Source organism: Oikopleura dioica, chromosome PAR (assembly GCF_907165135.1).
Source record: "Oikopleura dioica chromosome PAR, OKI2018_I68_1.0, whole genome shotgun sequence".
Taxonomy (NCBI): domain Eukaryota; kingdom Metazoa; phylum Chordata; class Appendicularia; order Copelata; family Oikopleuridae; genus Oikopleura; species Oikopleura dioica.
The window spans coordinates 4,120,171-4,140,825 of NC_137293.1; the positions used below are offsets into that span (position 1 = coordinate 4,120,171).

The 20,655-nt window shown below is 39.9% G+C and overlaps 7 protein-coding genes and 1 non-coding gene across 8 annotated transcripts; 4 read left to right on the forward strand and 4 right to left on the reverse strand.

Annotated features, from left to right (window-relative positions):
* The first annotated feature begins 119 nt into the window (after positions 1-119).
* LOC145701326 (uncharacterized) lies at positions 120-2,275 on the forward strand. The gene is made up of 8 exons (XM_081778546.1): positions 120-303; positions 344-572; positions 731-870; positions 921-1,161; positions 1,205-1,405; positions 1,450-1,589; positions 1,632-1,883; positions 1,931-2,275. Exons 1-8 carry the CDS (start codon positions 166-168, stop codon positions 2,174-2,176), a joined length of 1,587 nt encoding a protein of 528 aa, XP_081634672.1. The 5' UTR covers positions 120-165; the 3' UTR covers positions 2,177-2,275.
* A 35-nt stretch (positions 2,276-2,310) lies between these two features.
* Positions 2,311-4,175, forward strand: LOC145702585 (spliceosome-associated protein CWC27 homolog). The gene is made up of 6 exons (XM_081779818.1): positions 2,311-2,626; positions 2,675-2,942; positions 3,018-3,351; positions 3,396-3,475; positions 3,596-3,889; positions 3,934-4,175. Exons 1-6 carry the CDS (start codon positions 2,357-2,359, stop codon positions 4,110-4,112), a joined length of 1,425 nt encoding a protein of 474 aa, XP_081635944.1. The 5' UTR covers positions 2,311-2,356; the 3' UTR covers positions 4,113-4,175.
* Positions 4,176-4,207: 32 nt separating this feature from the next.
* On the forward strand, positions 4,208-5,753 carry LOC145702587 (casein kinase I-like). Its single transcript, XM_081779820.1, has 5 exons — positions 4,208-4,404; positions 4,502-4,850; positions 4,898-5,073; positions 5,126-5,452; positions 5,501-5,753. The coding sequence occupies exons 1-5, from the start codon at positions 4,231-4,233 to the stop codon at positions 5,651-5,653; spliced, it is 1,179 nt and encodes a 392-aa protein (XP_081635946.1). The 5' UTR covers positions 4,208-4,230; the 3' UTR covers positions 5,654-5,753.
* Positions 5,754-6,917: 1,164 nt separating this feature from the next.
* On the reverse strand, positions 6,918-12,363 carry LOC145701327 (uncharacterized). The gene is made up of 10 exons (XM_081778547.1): positions 12,337-12,363; positions 9,518-9,719; positions 8,949-9,020; positions 8,692-8,849; positions 8,508-8,649; positions 8,313-8,458; positions 7,822-8,094; positions 7,617-7,743; positions 7,516-7,574; positions 6,918-7,229 (listed from the first exon to the last, which is right to left on the reverse strand). The coding sequence occupies exons 1-10, from the start codon at positions 12,361-12,363 to the stop codon at positions 7,083-7,085; spliced, it is 1,353 nt and encodes a 450-aa protein (XP_081634673.1). The 3' UTR covers positions 6,918-7,082.
* Positions 12,364-12,651: 288 nt separating this feature from the next.
* Positions 12,652-13,704, forward strand: LOC145704503 (uncharacterized). Its single transcript, XM_081781956.1, has 3 exons — positions 12,652-12,730; positions 12,771-13,192; positions 13,237-13,704. The coding sequence occupies exons 2-3, from the start codon at positions 12,920-12,922 to the stop codon at positions 13,312-13,314; spliced, it is 351 nt and encodes a 116-aa protein (XP_081638082.1). The 5' UTR covers positions 12,652-12,730; positions 12,771-12,919; the 3' UTR covers positions 13,315-13,704.
* Positions 13,705-13,834: 130 nt separating this feature from the next.
* On the reverse strand, positions 13,835-15,762 carry LOC145704196 (tolloid-like protein 1). Its single transcript, XM_081781636.1, has 7 exons — positions 15,485-15,762; positions 15,146-15,311; positions 15,017-15,098; positions 14,743-14,906; positions 14,538-14,692; positions 14,317-14,495; positions 13,835-13,987 (listed from the first exon to the last, which is right to left on the reverse strand). Exons 1-7 carry the CDS (start codon positions 15,603-15,605, stop codon positions 13,883-13,885), a joined length of 972 nt encoding a protein of 323 aa, XP_081637762.1. The 5' UTR covers positions 15,606-15,762; the 3' UTR covers positions 13,835-13,882.
* TRNAT-AGU (transfer RNA threonine (anticodon AGU)) lies at positions 15,362-15,435 on the reverse strand. Its single transcript has one exon. It is a non-coding gene; the product is annotated as a tRNA-Thr (tRNA).
* Positions 15,763-15,852: 90 nt separating the features above from the next.
* On the reverse strand, positions 15,853-20,281 carry LOC145701328 (tryptase-2-like). The gene is made up of 8 exons (XM_081778548.1): positions 20,127-20,281; positions 19,794-19,873; positions 18,144-18,333; positions 17,873-17,936; positions 17,723-17,765; positions 17,579-17,670; positions 16,386-16,645; positions 15,853-16,179 (listed from the first exon to the last, which is right to left on the reverse strand). Exons 1-8 carry the CDS (start codon positions 20,217-20,219, stop codon positions 15,853-15,855), a joined length of 1,149 nt encoding a protein of 382 aa, XP_081634674.1. The 5' UTR covers positions 20,220-20,281.
* Between the last annotated feature and the right edge of the window lie 374 nt (positions 20,282-20,655).

Sequence of the window (20,655 nt, forward strand, 5' to 3'; positions counted from 1 at the left end):
CCGCGCTTCTTTTTTATTAATTCCGAGCCGCAAGTGGCTTCTCGATTTGTGCAGAAGAATTATCTTCAATCTGCCACGAAAAAAACCGTTAGGTTATCTTTTTTTCAATCGTGCTTTGGACCGTCCATTTCGTCATTTTTTTAAGTGAGAGAAATTTTTTGCAGAATGAGTTTTCCTGTTGCCAAATTAGAGGATGCGCGCGTTGACCAGTTCAGCTGGTATTTCGAGGATGAAGAGCTAGAGTTCATTCGATCGCACAAAGCATCGTTTTTTGAGAAGAAGGAAGCTGAGAGATTTTCAAAGGTACTCTATTATAACTCTGCCTTTTGTGACTTTTTCCAAGTATCTCGATGGAATTACAGCTTCCACGTGGTGGCTGAGAAAGCGCGAGCTCGATCGAATCGAGGACAAAGAAAATACTCCTGTAAAGAATGGGTATTTCAACGCGATGGGCATGCCCGCCCCAGCCCCCTGGCAGAACGAAAAGCGAATAAAGATCGAAGTCCCTGAACATGAGCGAATCCCTCCAGCAGTCGGGAGGGGGCAATTCAAGAGAATTTCACAAGGAAACGGTCAAAAAATGCTCGAATTTGAGCGCCAAATATTAACATGTAATTATAGACATTGGTAAAACACGTATAGGTTTTTAAATGGTTACTCTTCATTCGCTCAAAAAATTTGCCACAATAGATCATATTTGTCCAGTTATGGTTTTTTGACCGACAATAAGAAATTATTGGGCTACCGAAGAAGTTGGACGAAAAAGTGTCAATCTGCGTTCTGACGAGAACAGAGACGAACGTCCCTTCAAATATCATTTGCTCCTACTTTGATCACAATTTGAAAAAGCGCGTTATCAGCTCAGTCCAGGTTTTCTTTCTTGGTTCCAACCTTTCCTAATCGTGGTCTTCAATCTTTAGGTCTTCAATTACGGACACAATCACACTCTTGGTTTGGAGCTCCATGTTCCGAGCAAATTTTCAATCGATAGCGTACTCGAAGAGGCGTCACTGATGATCCAGGACGAGAACCCATCGCTTGACAGGCAGTACACCGCGATTTACTCACCAGTCGTCAAGACCGCAAGTGCTAAACTGAATCTCGATTGGACGATTTCACAAAATCATCAGGGCCCAGAACGCGACCCGGATATTTTATCTGGTAAGCAGTTTCTATCAAAATGAAGCGCGAATGTTACATTCAGGGCCTGACTTCGGCGATGAAAAATCATTCCAAGCATCGATAAAGATTCGACCAGAGTTGGGGCTCGATTTCCCCGACGAGTTCAAAGATTTAAGGGCGGACATTGACCAGCTTAAAATTTTCCTCGAAGCTATGAGCACAGAAATTCTTCCCCAATCGTCGAAATTGTCCGATGATTTGAATTCGATCATCCGTGGATCTTGTAAGATCATGTTTTTCGCTTCAGGAATGATAGGATAACTTAAGCTAATGTGGAAATAAGCGACTTGGTTTGGAGTTCTTGCAAGTATTCAAGCCTTCAAGAGATCACGAAGAATCTCACTACTTTAATTACTTTCGCCACGCAAGGGGATGCAACGAACATATCCGTCTTCTCCGACAATGATGTAAGCTCATTCTTTTTGTCAAAATTGATCAAGGAATTCTAGTCCGACTTTGCGATGAAATTCATCAAGGCCCGAAAGCGAGGCATCCCCTCGAAAATCCATGAAAGTTCTGCATTGGAAATGATCTTCGAATGTGGCGAACAAGCGATCTCTAGAAAACTTGATGAATGCATATCTTCTCGCGCTGGATTGGCTCAGCTTCTTGGCTCACCTAACGGAAGCCAACGGGTTCAAGAGCAGTTGCAGGAGCTTGTTAGACGACTGGAATCGATTTGCTTGCATCATGGACTGCAGGTATGTTTGAGATAAAGAAAAAAAAATAGAAGAACGGGATATTTAAGACTCTTGCTCTCCCTGAAGCCACAATTCGCAGCTTCATCTCCGACTGGGTCGCTCAAGGAGGCGGAGAAGTTACCCAAACAGTTTCCGGCTTTTCTGCTTACAAAATCGTCAAAGAGCATCGCCCAACCAGCTGGTCGATGAAGATGGATCAATACATGATCGACATCATCTGCAAAGAAGATCACGTTGACCAGAAGTCAGAATTCTTCGTATACGAGAAGACTACAAACTTTGCAGACATTTAATTTTTTAAAAACTTCACTCATTCTTACGAAAGTTCACTTATCACAATTTCCTCACTTTTACTTTTCACATTCCCGGGAAATAAAAAATCAACTGCCAAATCATATCATCCTCATCATATTTTGTGATATTTCTATCATATTGAACGATTTTCAAGCTATAGGAATCGGTAATCGAAGAGAATGTCGCAAAATTACATGATGGAGCCGGCGACAAACGGCAAGGTCGTCCTAAGGACTTCTGCCGGCGACATCGACATCGAGCTGTGGTCGAAAGAAACTCCACTTGCGTGCAGGAATTTTGTGCAGTTGTGCATGGAGAACTACTACGACGCGACGATTTTTCACAGACTTGTTCCAGGCTTCATAATTCAAGGCGGGGATCCTTCTGGAACTGGAATGGGAGGAGAAAGTATCTACGGAAAGCCCTTCAAAGATGAAATTCATTCTCGAGTAACCCTAACCCTGCTGGTTCCTCAATTTGACGCTTATTTATTCTAGCTCCGTTTCGTCCGAAGAGGTCTTGTAGCCATGGCGAACGGTGGAAAAGATGACAACGGTTCTCAATTCTTCATCACTCTTGGGCCAACAAACGACTTGAACAAAAAACACACGATCTTTGGCAAAATCACCGGCGACACGGTCTATAATCTGGTGAAAATGGCCGAAGGCGAGTGCGATCATAACGAGAAACCAATAAACCCGCATTATATTAAAACAACGCATGTTCTGAACAATCCTTTTGATGATATTGTGCCAAGGAATTTAGGTAAGAGAATGACAGATGTCTAGAGATGTTTCTGGACATAATTTGGTCGATAAAGTCTCTTACTTCGCATTTTAGAAGAGCAAAAAGAAAAGAAAATCCAAGAAGAAATCTCCAAAAAGCCCAAGAAAAAGAAATCGAAAGCAAAAGCTCACAAAAAGCTCACAGTTCTGAGCTTCGGCGACGAAGCAGCTGAAGCTGAAGAACTAGCAGAACAGGTGAATAAGGAGATCAAAGCTAAATCGGCCCACGATGTCGTTAAAGAAGACACATCGATGGTGAAGGAAGAGTTTAAACCTGAAGAAAAAACGGAAGAGGATGAAAAATGGATTTCGAAAAGAGTCGATGGAGAAGTCGACTTGGAAGATGTCGATGATCTTGCTAGTTGGATGAGGACGAAGATGCAAGAAAGGTAGGAATAGTTTAAAAGATGCTGAAGTAAAATGGCTTTTTTAGAAACGAGCAGATAGAAAGAGAAGACAAAGAAAAAATCGAGGCTGATATGAATGAGAGAAAAAGAAAAGTCATGTCCTATCAAGGAATGTTGAAAAACCTGTTTGAGAAAATTTTTATAGTTTCATTTTTTTCGGGAAATTTGCTTTTGATCATCAATCAGAGACTTTCAGATACTTCACAAAAGATATTTTCAACATGAAAAGATCAGCAAAAGATTCTGATGAAGGAACTTAACGAGCTAAGAAAAAAAGAAATAACGCGGACAGAAGAAGTCGCCGCGAAAAAGTCGAAAAAAGAAAAACGACTCGACGAGAATTCGCTTTTCGGCGAGTTCAAGGCTGAGCAAGAACTGTACAAGGAGAAAACGGCTGGGAATAAGTTTACAAAGGCGGATTATAACTCTGGAAAAGTCGTTAGGAAGAATAGAGAGGCGGATACGATGGCGATGCTGAAGGGATTTAGGAGCACTCTGTTCGAAGCAAAAGGCATTGAAGGTGAGAATGAATAGCATTTGACACTTTCTAGAACATTTTTTCAGTTCCAAAAGCACGCGATTGGTTAACACACACCCTCCAACGAGAAACAACAATGAGGGACGACAAGCTAAACATCCAAGATCTCGAGGCAAAAGACATGAACCGCCCTATCGATGAGAACCGCTACGACATTTCAGATCCGCGAAATCCACTCAACATGAGAAGAAGAGGAGCAAAATAGCTAATTTCCTCCATCATCTTTTGTAATTTCTAGTTCAAATTAAATTTTCAACTGCCAATTTAATCAACGTCTTCATTTTGCTGGTTTATAGATTTTGATTGGCCCCCTCCAACCCGGAATGGCTACTCGAGAGAACGAAAGACCCGCGAAAAAGAAAGATTCGATGAAATATCCGGTGATGCAGAAGATTGACAACCTCATTCCGAATCCGACCAAACCGGAGAACAGTTACAACATTCGTATATCCAACAAAATCAACGGTGGCTCTTTTGGTAGTATTCATAAAGTTAAGGTTAGTTCGAATTGATCAGATTCTTATATTATAGAGAAAATTCATACTTTTCCATTTTTAAAAACTATTATGGCCTCTTGCTCATTATTTTTTTCAGGCCATTGTCGAAGGAAAAAAGGTCGATGTAATGGTGAAAATCGAGGCTTCTGATCACCCCAATCCGCAGCTCCAGCAAGAGCACATTGTCTATTCTGTTCTGAGAGGGACGCTCGGATTCGGCTCGATTGTTGAAGGTCTTGGAACTCACCTTTCGAGGGATATTTGTTTGGAAACAGCCGATGGAGAGAAAGCCGAATTCAACATGTTGTTTCTAACGCGTCTCGGGATCGACCTGGCGACGATTCACAAGAGGATGAAGCTCATTAAGAATCCACCTGACGGGCTGCACAGAATGAACAAACATACTGTTCTCAACGCTGCATCTCAAATGTTCGATGTCATTCAATGTAAGTCAGAGATCGTCTCCGATCGATGTTCATTCAGTCAATTCTAGTGCTGCACAACGCCCATTTCATCCACAGAGACATAAAGCTTTCTAACTTCATGATGGGCATCGGAATCGACAGGCACAACGTCCATCTAATTGACTTCGGCTTGTCAAAGCAATACAAGGACCTTTCTGGGAACCATATGGAAACGGGCAAGAGAAACTTGCACATTGGTACAACGGTTAGTACGACGGTTATTCATGATTTGCAATTAAATACAACGATCATTTTAGGCATTCCAGTCTGCGTTTGTCCTCGCTCGCCATATCCCAACCCGTCGGGACGATTTGATCTCGACCATGTATTGCATTCTCCAACTGATCCTGGGCGCTCTTCCATGGGACATCGAATGGAAAGCGAAAAAGGAGAGCCTTCTCAAAAACAGCTCCTCTCCCCGTGATAAGATCTACGATGACTTCTGCTTCAAGATGAAGCGATTGCCGGGCAAAGATCTGTTCACGCGCTTTGGGATCTACGATGACTACAAGGAGTTTTCCGAGATCTACGAGTACTTCCAGTCGCTTGCGCCAGCGGAGGATCCGAACTGGGATTTCATCGACGTATGTTTTATTCAAAAAGTTTATCAGCTCTAAACGATGGCCCTTTAGGGAAAAGTCAGCGATTGCGGAAGGCGCCACTGGGGCTGGTTCGACTGGTTTGAGTGGCTAGAAGAAGGCAATCGAACTCCCGAGAATCCAAAGCACAATTACTACGAGGATCTCATCGACGAGTTCAACAAAAACTACGGCAGAGCGTCTTAAATTTCCGAATTTTCTTTCACCGCCTTATTCAATTTTCACTCATAGATTCCACACGCCCATTAAGCTCTCATATCTCTGCCTCACTATCATTTTTAATAATAAAAAAAGACATATTTAAATTATTCGGAAGCTCTTGATCAAAAAAAAGAGAAGCCTTGTCTTGTTTTTTCTGGTTTTTTCTGGCTTGCTGATATTTCGCTTTTTGTATATTTTTCATCTTCATTTGGCTCGATTCAAAATTAGATTCCCGTGCGTATATCTAATGTTAATCGTTCGAAGATGCGGTATAAATTGCCTGGTATATTGGGCAAAATGCAATTAAGCTAAGTCAGTATCTTTAGTCGCAAAAAAAGAGTAACGGAGGCACTTTAATTTATTACTCGCAAGTTAGAGAAAAAAAATGAGCAACGACTCCATTGAAAAAGTGGGCACAGTAGGTCCAAGATTCAAGGGCTGCAATATGGGACAGCTTGATAAAGAACTGGAAGGGCAGTATGCATCTTTGTTGGAGTCGTTTGATCAGATTTGCGATGATGGTTTTCAAATTGGTGGAAAATTGAAGACAGTAGTGTAAGTAAAGAGCAATAGCGTATTGCCAATAGGTTAATTCTTGAATGCACTCTAGAATGGTTGGTAAGAAGGTTAAAAATCGATGAAATTTGATGCATAAACCAGGCATCGAAATTTTTTCTCCGATCTTATTTATCCTGCTTTCTTCCTAATCAAAGGACTTTGACAGAAGGTCAGATTGAAGTTCAGAACCTGTTTCTCCGATGGAGCATTTCATCCTCCTCCGAGCATGTGTGAAATCAACGAGCGAAGTGGGGTTGACCTTGGTTATTTGAAAATAACTGCTCATGTGCGTGTTTTGATTACTGGGTTCATGCTCTCAGTCGGTGAGTATTTGAAAATAACTTGACCCTGTCTACCCTGTTTTTAATCTAGGGATAGTACTGATCATCGTTGGGATCATTTTTCGAATAATGATAATGAAGAAGCGATCGCATCGAAATCGCAGACCTTCCATTCCTCCAACAAGAAGACGAAACTTCCAACAGGAGCCAGTGGTCATTTCAAGAGGAAAGCTCAAAAGATCGCAGAGCTTTCAATATCCGGAAGTTACCAGGAAAGGATCGCAAGCATCTTATAGTTAGGGAGGGATTCCTCCACCCATCTTGCATCCCAAAGTAGCTCTTCTATCATTTCAAGTCTTCCGAAGGAAATTTAATCATTTGTCTTTTATTTAACAGCTCGTAGTTTTGAAAACAGCCTGAAAGAAAATATGTGTTTGTTTGACAAGTTCGAATAAATTAATGAACAGCTCAGTGGTTTTACCCCCAGGCGCGCCAATTCAATTATTTACAGGTGATTCGACAGTTTATACAGCTACTATCAGGGGTTTTCAATTATTAATAATTCGAAGAATCTGCTAAATAGTTGGAAGCATTTGATTTTGTGTAAGATCCGCTGAGCTGCGCTCGTGAGGCAAGTGATTCGAAACTGAGGCGCTTTGGAAGAAGTGCTCGACTGAGTTGGAGTTTCCGACGAATTGGAGATCTGCGTAGCCCATATGACTCTGAAGAAAAGCTGTTAGTTCGGAAAATCCTTATTCTATAAAGAAGATGAAACGAGACCGCGAATTGTCGGAAATAATCGAACAAAATGCGCCACACTTTGAAAACTCCATTGAGCATAAACAGTTATCGCGAATCGTAAATATATATCGCTATGTTGTGGTTAACTGCGCAACCGCGGGTTATAAATATTGATTTTTTCGAAAAATCGGGCGATGGCGAGTTTCAAACCGGAAGTTGAAATTTAGCGGAATAGACGCCGGAAAGAAACGGTAATGAATTGTTTACCTGATTGGAGTAGTAAGATGTTGGAATTGAAGAATAGTCGTGCAGATGATTTTGTTGAGCTGAACGAAGAACTAGTTTTTGAATGAAAAATATTTACTTACAGGTAGAAGGTTCTACGTGGGACGGATGGTGGATGAACATTTCTGAGTTGTCGGCTGAAATCGTCGAGTCTGGAGACTCATTGAAGGAAAGCGAGGTTTCGTAGTTTTGAGGAGATCTTTTTGAAAGCTGAAAAACATATAAGAATTCATACTTATTCTTTTCATTCGAGGCTCGAATTTCGAGCTTATGATTAATCGTTCTTACCTCTTCTTCCTGAGGAGTCATTTCAAGCGTTGAATTTAATGTCGGGTTTCCACCACCATTCATCGGGGAAAGCGTGTTTTCCACTATGACTGTCTGGAAGATCCCGGAAGAAGGAGTTGGCGTGGCAGACGGGTAGACAGTTTCATCGTATGTTAGCGTTGGTTGTTGTTGGGAAACTTGGTGTTGTGCCTGATGCTGGTGTTGTTGAGATACTTGGTGTTGATCTTGAATGTCACTGTAGCTTTGGGAGGTTCGCAGTGCTTCTTCGGACTCCTAGGAAGAAGGATTAACGATAAAATTCAAGATGTTCAAGAATTTCGATTCGAACAGTCAATGACGATCAAGCAGCTAGGACCTAGCTGCTAGGTCAATAAAATAGGACCATCAGGCCTGAAGAAACTGTATAAAACTACCACCGTTTCCATCTATTTCGGGAGAGAAATAACTCCCCAGATGAGATCCCGGATGTTCTATCCTCGCTTTTCTCTTACCGGATCGATGAGTCCATGAATGGCGGGTGTGTAAGGATGGTAAGGCACACTCATAGGAGCCTTAATACAGAGTCTAGACTGGCGATGTCGATTCAGCGACGTATTCGATCGAAGCCGTTTTCCACAATCGGGGCACTGGTATCGGCCTGAACGCGGAAAGATGATGAAATATGTATTTTAGAGGAACAAGCTTACCAAAGGCGGAGTGCACATTTAATTTATGACGGATAAGGTCGGACTTGCAAACGAAACCCTTTCCGCATTCGGGGCATTTTTCGTCTTTTTGGCCAAGATGTCGTTTGATGTGAATTTCTAAGTAGTCCGCTCTGCAGAATGTCTAAAAAGACGCTTGATAAAGGGTTGAAGTTGGATTTCCCACCTTTTCGCAATGTGGACATTTGAGATTTCCTTCCCTATGATCCCTGTGGACCTTCAGATGTCGTCTGAGCAAGTGTTCTGTTTTGTATTCCTTTGAACATTCTGGCTCTGGGCACTTGAAAAGCTGACCTTCGTGAGTTTTCTGATGATGATACAGTCCTGAAAACAAGGTTGAATGCCTGTAAATTGGTTTTGATGGAAAAAAAAGGTCACCGATTTTGAAATAAAAAGAGGGAAAAGAATGAGCACCAAAAGTACCTGAGAACGAGCGAAACGATAGCCCGCACTCATTGCAACGGGCGACTGGAGTGTTTCCCCGGTTATAATCAGCTAAATTGGCAATTATTTATCAATTAGCGAAAATATTATTATTAAAAAATTTTTAGCTCGAAAACTGTCAATTTTGATTCTCTATTCTGGAGTCTTTCCCGTTCCTAGAAAATCTTTCAGTTCTTTGAAAATTTAGTCGATCTCGACGCTCAATTTAACGCCGTGGTCGGAAAATACGCGTGCACACAATTCTTTCCGGCTCTTACTCTTTGAGTTGCTGACTCTGACTTTGATCGTCTTTTTGACAATGACTGGTTTTCCGTCCTCATTGGAAATTGGAACTAGATAAATGTTGTTCTGTTCGACAAGTCTCTCACTCATATCTATCTTTGGTTAAAAAATAATGCTGGAAATGCCGAAGAGATGGATCTATCGATCTTTATTTTTCTAAAAATGAGCCGGAAGATGGTGCTAGTGGGCGCCGGAAAATTCCATAATTTTTTAGAAACAGAAGTTGTCTTCTAGACACTCTCTCCTGTTATTAGAATAATGCTTACCTAGTCCGTCAATGTCGTTATCCGAGTCGTGTTCTCTTTGATTGTGATTTTCGTTTATCATGCCAAAGTCTTGGTTGTTTCCGAGCTGGAGCTCGAACTCCGAGTATGGTGGATTTTCGATCGGAACCGAGTACTGATCGACCTGGATGTAATCCGAAGGGTGGGTGAAATGGTCCTGTGGAGCATCTGTGTAGTAAGCATCCTTTCAAAGCGTATCAAAAAAGGGTAGCTCAAAGTAAAAAATAGAGTTAAAATTTCAAGCGTTATATCAACTAGTCATTGACAAAGAAGAAACCGTAAAATTTTAATAAATAAGTTAAGTATAAAGGTTTTTTTTGACGAATAGACGAAAATTTAATATCTTCTCTCATAGAGATCGTAGATTCAACAATCTTCTCTAGATGCGTAAGTTTCTTTTGAAATGTCGAAGAAAAATCAATCCATTTTAGAATTTTGAAACACTTTCCTGGTTCTCGAAGGCGACTCCAAGTTTAATTTCTTGACCTCTGTGTGAGTAAATAATCTGATCTTGTTCCGTGCTCTGAGCGGTTGTATTTTGTCTTCTGGTCTCGATCATGGTTGATCACTGGCTTGGGCGCTGGTTGAGACCAGTGTACCAGATGGTAGTTTATATTATCTAACGTTTATCTGATCAAGGCGTCGAAAAAAGCCCCTTTCCTTTCTGACCTGGCTTTTTTCAGCGCTGAACCTGCGATTAGAAACGGAAAAGAAAAACGAACGCGCCCCCGCGCGGCAGCGAAAATAGCGCCGCGCGCGGATCGAAAAGGGTTGAAGGTATTGTCGTATTGATAGACTCCTGCTGCGAAGTGTGGGGGTTATCAAAGCGAATATGGGATTAAGAAAGGTGGAGTTAAGTGTTTTGTGGCTTTTAAATTGATATTATTTCATTAATTTTAAATGATTTTACTCAATCCTTTTCTTATTTGAAGACCTGGGCTAATTTTCAGATGAAAATTTCGTTCTGAAATCTGTAAGTTACAGTTTTTTCATAAGCTTATTTTTGAAAGACGAAGAAAAAATATTTTAGTGAAGAAAAAAATTTCAAAAACCTTAAGGGAGTCAGCCCGAAATCAAATTTTGAAATTTTCATTTCCACTTGACGGGGGGATCCTTAATAATCGCCAACAATTCAGGTTCAAGAAAAACTTATCGATGGAAGACTCTTTAACAACCTGAATTATCCTGTTGATTTTGTAAAAAAAATCAACCTAATTTGGTGGCCTCGCGAATCAAATGACACCTGACGCGTGTACAGACAAATTGAAATGAAAACATTCTAGCGTAAACAATTCACACGATTCCATTCTCGCATCGAACTATTGCACCTGCGCAAATATACAGAATGAGAAAAAAACGCGTTGATTTTCTGTATTGTTAACGATTCTAAATAAATTAATTCAAAAGTCGATCGAGATTTCGAGCGTTGATTTATTCTGTATCCACTTTTTTTCGCTTTTTGTTGGCCGGGTGAATTTTATTCTTTCATAAGTACTAAAGTAACTAACGAGTTTGATTAGCAATTCAAATTCGAGGCTCATCGTTTCCTAGTCGAAGTTGGGAATTATCCGGGCTCCCTGGGGAGCAAAGATGCTGACAAATTACCATTATTATCCGACTTAGAGCGAATTTGATCGTATATGAAACTTTCGAAAAAAAATTTTGAAAAAATAAATTTAATAACTTCTTTTTATCCTTGTTTTAGCCAATCTTTTATGCAGTAAGAAATTAAGCTTATATTTCTCTAGAATAAAAGGTAAAAATTCAGAAGCCGAAAAATAATAAAAATTATGAGCTTTTCGCGGCTTTACTTTTCATTTACTCGAAGCCGCGAGCGGCTTCTCGACTTCTGACTTTAACTCATGAAAAAATCTGAATATAAGTTTTTGTCCTTGATGAGGTCTAATCAATTCGATCGTTAATTAACATGTTTACTAAAAGGCGATTTCCGCCGCGCGCAAGCTCCATTGATTTCAAATTCAAATCCGCTAAAAATCGACAAGTTAGGTGAGGCTCAAGCTCAAACTCCCCTGTTTGATTTTGCTGATCAAAGTGCTCCATGAAAATTCGAAGGTCCAAAAAGGTGACGGCGCTTGAATCGGATTCCGCCTTTGTTTGAGCCACTAATTTGCATGGCGATAATAATAATAAAGTGAAGAAAGAGGGAGACTAGAAACGAAGAAGTCTGGTGGAGTCGACTTTGTGTGTTTGGCTAGGGCCAGGGCTTCAATAAACAAAGATGCGGTTGAAGAAAGGGATCGTTGTTGGAGGGCGGATGATGATGAGGTTTCATGATCTGGGGCGAGAGAAAAATTCTTTCTTTTGAATTATGAAAGAAATTTTTTTTTGTTAAATATCTCAACAAAATATTGAAAATGCAGAAATACGAAATGAAAAGAGGATAATTATGGTAATTTGTCATCCTTTTCGAGCAGCGGGGTGCCCGAATTTTGACACGATTTACCACAAAGGATCATCCTGTATTTTGAACGATTTTGAACGATTATTTTTTTCTTAATAATTCACAAATGGAAATTAACAATTTCTTTATTGATAATATGATTCACTGTGTTATTTATTCTGCCTCAAATTTAATCAAATGGCACAGAATGTAGAACATGAATTGATCATTTATCGTCAAGTTGAGCAAGCTCGAAGCAAGAAATACTTTGGATAAAAATCTCTCGCGTTCCTGTGGCACCTGTCAAACATTGGCGACCCTGGCCCGTGCGGACGCGCGCTCGGGCTGCTTCTGTTTGTAAATTCGCGAAACCAAAGTTTTGATAAAGGCGATTGTTTACATCGCGATATCGAACGTCCATCGCCATTTTTGTAGAATCTCGGTGCTAAATTCTAGCGCTTTCGGGAGAAGAGAGGTCAAAGTTTTGTTTGACTTCCGGTCGAATCAACTTTTGGGCATCAGTTACAGTTTGAAACATGGTACAGTTTTGACAGAGTTTTCTTTGAAAAATATTTATCGATGTTGATTTTATTCCTGCTGTCTTAAGCATTCTCAAACCTGTCGCACAGAAAGGGTGGTATCTGACACTATCAGTGCGATTGTTAAGTATAATACAAACGGTATTGGTGAAAATATCTCACTCTCCAGAAAAATGAGTTCCGAAGTTGAGCAAAATTTTGTTCCTGTGAAATGGAACAAAAAGAGAGTTATTGGACTGTCTCTTTCTGGATTCGGTGAGATTAAGTTCTTCAATATTTCTAGTAAACCTAGAAGTGATCGTTTGCTGCCTTGTCGTTTCTGTGACGGTGCCTGTGGTAACAAATAATTCCAAAACTACTTCGTCTTCTACCACGTCACCTTCCTCGTCACAAACTTCCTTCACATCTTTAACATCTGTGCTACCATCCTCAACACAAACTTCAATGACTAATGGTCAAATCACAACCAAATCAGGAGTAACAACACTTACGTCTACTTCGCTGACAACAACAACGACAAAACAACCATCAGGAGAAATGACCACGTCAACAGGAAAAGAAACTTCAACAACAACAACAGCACCAACGACGAAATCATTATTAACAACAATAAGCGCACCTGCGACAACAAAAACTGACATAACAACTGAACCAATTTTTTATCCACGCCAAAAAGTTGGCACAATTTGTAGAGATGACAGTGGAACTTGTAATAATGTAAGTTTTGATTTTTCAATTTGTACACGTGAAAAAATTTTAAGCGATTTATGATGATCGTTAATGTGATTGACTCAGTTTTGTACCTGAAAGTATGGGTTTATCATTTCAGGAAATTATAGCCTGTTATTTTTCGTAAACTCGGGAAAAGTTGGCGATGTCGATAGTGAACAAGAAATACAGGACTTCGTCATGATTGAGATCGAAAAGGGGATCTTTCATCTGGCCTCGGATAGCTTTGGCGAGCGTTTATTTGCGACAAGATTAGATAGTGATTTGGTCGGAATGAAACAAGAACCTCATGAGGATGACTATTTTTTTGATGACTACAAATGGAAGATTTCAATGAATGAAGGTGCATTTATAATTGTGCATTCTGCCAATGATGTTGGACTTTATGATGATAATCAGGACTTCATTGATTATATTCTTCTTGCTGAACACCCCAGTCAATGGATATTCAAAAGCAAAACTGAATGGATCCCTTTATAATAAAACGTTTTGAACGTCTGTTTAAATATAACAAGGAAGTTTTTCTTATATATAAGTCGTGTTAGATTTATTATTATTGAAATAAGATAAATAGATTTATAATTTTGAGATCATTTTATTGTCAGTCAAAAATCATCTTTTTGATCGGGCAAGTGTTCAGCTATGTACAAGTATAAACAGTTCTTCGTATGAATAATTCTAAAGTTGCTGACTTTGAAGGCGACCCTTGAGAATTCCCAGTAGTTTCTCCATTCTAGCGACGAGTATTTCTGTACTGATGTTTTCATTTGTCAAGCTTCTTGTCTAAAAAACCATTAATTATAAATCTCCTCCATGATTTCATAACGATCCCTTATTTCTAATAAGTTATTAGGTATTATGAGAAAACAAGAAAGTTTCTTTTTGCTAAAAGCCCTGAGAAAATCAAAAGCTGCTCGAGAAAACACTATCTCGGTCAAAGCTACGAGTACTTTTCTCTCGTCCGGAGCGGCTGGGTTCCCTTAATTACCCCCCTGAAAGTGCCGAACATGTCCGTGACGTAATACTTAGACATTCAATATCCCCCTTATTGATAACCCAAAACAGCTTTCTCGCAATCAAAAAGTTCAAAAAACAAACTGAAAGAAACCAACCTCCTTGACTGAACCACTAGGGACGGCTCTGAGGCGAATTCTGAAGCCCCGTTTGACAGCGACAGTGCCAGATTTGAAGTCGATACTCATTCTTTGATTCGAAGATGTGTAGCTGTGATATTGAAGGGCATTCTCAGCGATTCTTCCGCAGATTTTTGCGAGTTCTTTTTCATCCGAATCTTCAAAGATTATGAGGATGCACTTTTCAACCGATTTTTTACCGTTGATGATAAGGTGAGATTTTGTGCACTCGTTCATGCTACTTCCTCCAATCCAGAAATCAACAACTTCGGCGAGAACCACATGACCCAGCGGAGCTTCGATGACCCAATCACACGCAGCGTTAGAATTGTACTTTGCTGGCCAGTTCATTGATCTGAAATAAGATTGGAAACTCGAGTCTCGGACAAATTAGGGGAGTCAAACGTGATGTGATGAACTTGATCGGGAAGAAGTTCCACAAATTTTTTGTCCCCACAGCGGCTTGGAATGTAGGGGATCGATTCGAAGCGCAGTTTGAAGCCTTGTTTTGAGTTTGACGATGATTTCGAAGAGTGCATGATGACAGAAGCTGATTTTCTCGCATAAACCTAAAATGATTACTTTTAAAATTTTGGAAACTGCTGATATGAAAACAGACTGAATCGACCTCTAGAAAACCTCGAAAAGGATCAACTAAAAGAATGGACCGGAAACAAACCTTGACAGGGGCTTTTCCGGAGGCTTTGCAAATGTTTGCCCTTATGACACGTTCATTTTCATCAAGCACAACCACGTAGTCGCTAGAAACAATATTCATTTTCAAAACTTGCCAAAACTCTTTCCCAACCTCGGGAGGGACACGCCATTGCCGAATCCTTTATCCTTGCAGTTTCCCATGCTGGCTCGTTTGAAGGTGATTTCGACGAATTGATTTTCAGAAGCGGGCTCGATGTTCCATCGACAAGTGACTCCGTTTGGATATTCAGCGCCAATTTTCGCGATTGAGAGTTGACCTTCAAAATTTCAAATTAATGAAATAAAGTCGAATTTTCTCGATGAAAAAAGGCCCGACCGAGATTTGAACTCGGGATCTCCTGATTACTAGTCAGGCGCTTTAACCAACTAAGCCATCGGGCCTGCCCCCCACAGTTTCTAGTGTTTGCTTCATCGTAAGCTTTTTCCTTACCCAAGAGTTTGTCGCTTCTTCCGCCGCAAGATTCAAAATCCTGAAGATCAAGTTCAACCTGTTTCTGGACATTCAAGGAGGTGATGAATTCTGTCGGTTTAGCAGCAACAGGCGCCGACATTGTCGTTGAAGTCTTTGCCAGCTGGGTTTGAGAAATTTTCGTGGGCGAAGGTTCAATTGGTTTTTCCTGATTATTGCTGGATTGGGAACAAGTAAGGCCCCAATCAGAGCCGAAAATGGAAGCTTCGACTCTAGAAACTTTTGTTATCCAATCAATGAGAGCTTTTCGCGGCTTATTTTCACTGTAAGTTTTCCTGTGAAAATCGACGCCAGCTGCCAAGTACAAGGCCGACAAGATCAAAAGATCATCAAAAGCAAGCCGATCCTGTAACTCGAGCATAAACACCCGGATGAAGTGGATCGCCACACCCGATTCCCCAAGAAGTGATTCCATACAGCATCCAAGGCCCATTCTCCTCAACTTGGCAAGCCAAAGGCCCCCCAGAATCGCCCAAACAAGCATCGCGGCCTCCTTCCTTGTAGCCCGCACAAACCATTTGCGCAGAGAGCTGATCGTGGTAATCCGAGTGCATGTTCCAGCACGTGTTGTTCTCGATGAGCAAAAAACATGGATACAGACAATTTCTGACATTCAAACTTGTGCAACCAAAAAACTTTTGAACCAAAATTTGGTGCTGTAAAAATTTCTGATAAGACTGAAAATTAAAGTGCTTCATACACGTTCTTAATTTTGAGTGCTAAAAAAGCAAATTTTCTCAACGTCAAATCCTTTTTTAGTCGGATAAGCTCAAGATCAAAATTTTAACGAAAAAACGAGACTTCCGAAAACACCAAAATTAAATAAAATGAGACTCTTTTTCAAAAATTTTTTTGAGCCAACTTTTGAAAATGAAGTTAAAAATGTTATCTGTATCCATTCCTTGAGTCCAACCTCATTAAGCGCGTTTGGTGGGGGCGAGATTCCTGTTTTATCAGTAACTCCCCAGCCGGTGGCGGCGCATTTCGTCCCCTCTGGTAGACAAGCTTGTGCATCTGGCAGGCAGATTGGTTGTATTCTATCAGAAAACCTCAGCGGCTCACTCAGCTCAATTAAAGCGATGTCGTTGTTGTCCATGATTGGCACGCCGTAATCTTCGTGCGCTAGAATTACATCGTGAATGAGAGTTGATAAATGTCATGTAAAACGAGCTTATATGGCTAGAAGACACGCTCAGGCGCAAACATTGAATGTATTAGATAAGTTTGACAAAAGAACTTGGAACACAGTCAAATCATTACATTATGTTAATTTGAGATCAAGAAATGTCAATATTCAAAATTAAGAAAACTCGAAATCTCAGATCGAGAAGCCGCTTGCGGCTTCGAGCATGTTATAAAAAAGCCGCGCTTTGCGCGGCTTAAATATATATGTCGGCTCAAAGCCGCATGCGGCTTCTCGATCTGATATATTTAGTCTTCTTGGCTAAAAAAAGATCAATTATTTTAGGGAGATGTCTGGAACAGACAAAAAAAATTTCGACAAAATTTGCGTGGAAATTTTCAACCAATCAGAAACCTTGATTCGGTAGCCCGGCCAATCAGTAGCCGAGTAGCCGCCCACGCAAGATTTGTCGAAATTTTTTTGTCGGTTCCAGACACCATCCCATTATTTTGGTCCTTTTTGGATGCTCATGAGTCCAATTCGTTTTTTTTTTCTTTTTTTCTTTCCGAAATTAACCTTGAGCTCTTGAGCCCTCGAATAAAAATTCCGCCAAGTTGATTCTGTCCCAAGTGTTGGCTCTTGGGCGCAAAATCAGCTTAGAAAAACACTTTCGTCAGAATGAAAATCACCCCCTTCTGGCTTCTTCTCTAAAAAGGCGAAATCCGGCGGATTATCCTTGAGATTGAGAAAAAATTTGACAGCGCGGAAAATTGCTGTTTTGCTCCCAAGTAGTGAGCTCACTCAAAATAATCGGATAATCGGGCCAGCTTATAGACCTTTTAGCGAGGCACATGTCACAATCATTTGGTAATAACCCAGAAACAAAATCGTTCAAAGAAATAAAGTTCAATCTTTATCGCTTTTTTACTTACTGATAACACGCTTGACTCTGTAGCGCCTGCTTCCAGTTGATGTTCTAACTTCATGAACTCCAGGGAGGACGTAGGAACGTGACGGAATGACTCTAGAATAGACGAGTTAGAGCTCCGTTCAAGTCGGCAATAAGTGGGATTTACCGATAAGGAACACAATGAGCGGCTGTGATGATCCACTTTGAGTCTTCACGCGGGCTGATGGATTAACGATGGCAAAGTTCAAAATTATTAACAAAAATATTTCGCGGAAAAATTAAATATTCCTAGAAAATTATTGTTAAAAAAGAAAGCCCGTTCCTATTATTGAACCGCCACAATCATAGGACTGAGTTTTGCCACTCAATTTTATGAAGACCTTTAAAGAGGTTACCAATTTAAGGGACCCTTTTAACGGCTTAGGGTTAAGTTAAGGGTTAAGTTAGGGCTTATTTTTTCTTACAATTATTATTAAAATAATTAATTATTATATTTTTTTCAATTTATTTTTTGTCATAATTTTCCGAGAAAAACTCTTTCTTATTTTTATCATTCTTCAATAAAAATAAGCTTTGATAACCTTAACCTGCCAGGGCCACGATCCAGGCACGGCTTCATGACCGCCAACCAACCGCTGCGAGTCCTTACTTGTAAGTGATTCTTCCGCTTTCTTGGCCTTGTTGAACCATTTTCGATCAAGTGACCCGTAAGATCGCTGACCGCTTGTTTCTGCTGAGGATTCTTCATTTGTAATTGGTGAGAACGATCGTCGTTTTCTAAAATATGAAAAATTCTAAGGCCTTTTTATCTTCTAAATTTTATTTTATCCACTTCAAAGAAGAAAATTCCAAGGTCATTTTTTCAAGAATTTAATAAGAAGGCTTTTAGGTGGTTTTAGTTCAAGAGCTCAAGCGTGGTTAATTTCAGGTTTCATTAATTCGTTTGAGCTTGACTTGAGCGCTAGAATTTCCGTTTTTTCAATATTTTTAAAATTAGCCACGTTTCCTTCCGTAAATTCCAGCCGCTAAAAATTCAGCGAAAATTCCGAAATGTCAATATCCACCTTTTTCTGTGTTTTCCGCCTGTCAGATAAATTGCGACTTGAAAGATAAAAATTGCAACATTTGAAATTCAAGATTGATAAAACTTCAAATTTGTAAACTAGGAATTGAAAGTCGACTCGTCATGTCCGCCTGATTTATGATTGCGAATGTCAAATTATGCGCAACTTCGTAACAAACTATCTAATGGTCCATTAGTAATGGATGTAAAAAAGATCAGATACAATAGTTCAGCCTTTAGTATCATAACCGTATAATTGGCCATACTTTTGTAATTGTTTTGTTTTCATCAAAATTGTTCTTTTGTTCTTAAAACGAACTGTTTAAAAACAAAGGGAATACATCCATTGTCAATTGTGCATGTTTTCTTCATTTGATCAAGGTCAATGTATTTACTTTTTGTAAATAATTTCTTTTTCACTTCCTTTTTCATTCTGTCTTTTCATTTTCCTAGGCAAATAATTCTAGTATATAAGAAAAGAAGCAGGCTTTGTTCAAGTTAGTTAATTGAAAAATAATGCTTTGCTACTATTGCAATTTTTCGTCCACCTCAAGGCATGAGTCGAGATGCTTGAACTGTACATCTGCGTTTCTTAATGCTCCTTTTGAGATACTTCAAAGCTTGTTGGACAACAATGTTGATGCGATCGATATTGATTCGATCCACAACGTGTCCAACATCATTGAAGACGATCACGATTCGGTGCAGGAAGGAATAACTACTTCTAACGGAGAAGTTGATGAACACTTTTCCGGTGGAGAGAATTCTTCCCAATCACGGAATGTCTCCCGGAAAATCTTCGGATTAAACGATCTCGTCTGGACCCACCGCTCAACTGTCGAAAACACTGTCTTTCGACGTGGACAGGCTCTCATGTCCGCCGAGGTCGAGGGACTCGTCATCGAGATCCGCTGTGCGACCGATGCACATCTTTCCTACATCCGACCAGTTCCCGGGACGCAGAAATTCGCGATCGCCATCAAGAAAAACTCACCCTGAGAACTCACAATTGATTGAATCTCCACATTCAAATTCGTTGAATAAGTTCTTGAGCCAAAAATACTTTTTAAAAATTTATTTCTTTATGTTTTGATTGTCTTCTTGTAAGAAACTTTGAAAATATGAAAGGTGAAGGGCATGCCGCATGCCTGATTCGGAAGTGAATGGGAATTACCTGCTTGGCAGCTCGAAGAAAAGGTTCCATTGGTGGTGAACTCGGGGTCGACCGCATCTGGGACTCGCCGATTGGAATTCCTTAATTATTCAAATTTAAATCTTCCCCAATTATTTGCATTTTTTCGAGCGTCTTTTAGCCTTGAATTTGACTATTCATCGATTTCAAAATTCATTTACCGCCTTAGTACAAACGTCTAGATAAATTCATATTTTTGGCTCGAAATTTTTGATAAAAATTTTTCATTTTGTTTATTTTGATTATTATAAAATTATTTTTTGAATAAAATACCTCGTTTTTCTGACTAGACTTTTATAACAGCCAAAAATTTACCTGGCTTGTTGGGCCACTTCTTATTGAAGCCATCCAATCTTGCCCAAAAACCGCATTTTCGGCAAAATATGACAGGAAAAGGCTTATTTTCATCGTCTTCTTAAAATTCTTTCCGGATTCTTTTCTCTTAGATTTATTTCGAAAACGATCAACCAAAAGAGATACTTTTAATTTCAAAGTGTATCTGTAAAATTCCGCGGCACCGCGAATCGTTCATGCGCGAGCGCTCGCGCGCGCCCTCGGAGAAGTCGCGAAAATAGACGATTTTTTTTCTTTTTTGAAGCTTTTATCTGGGGTTTTCTTGGCGAAAGTTTTACTTTGTTTATTATTTTTTCTGGCTAAAAATCATGAAAATAAATTTTAGACCGAAAAATCTTGAGTCTAAAAAAAGAACAATCACAAGTGTCAAAACGTGTTTCAAATAGCGAAATCATTGGGAAACACGGAAATGAGCGTAAACATGCTTGTTTTTCTCTCGCTTGCGATTTGGAGATTTCACATTTTACGAAATTTAAGGCTACCACGTTGC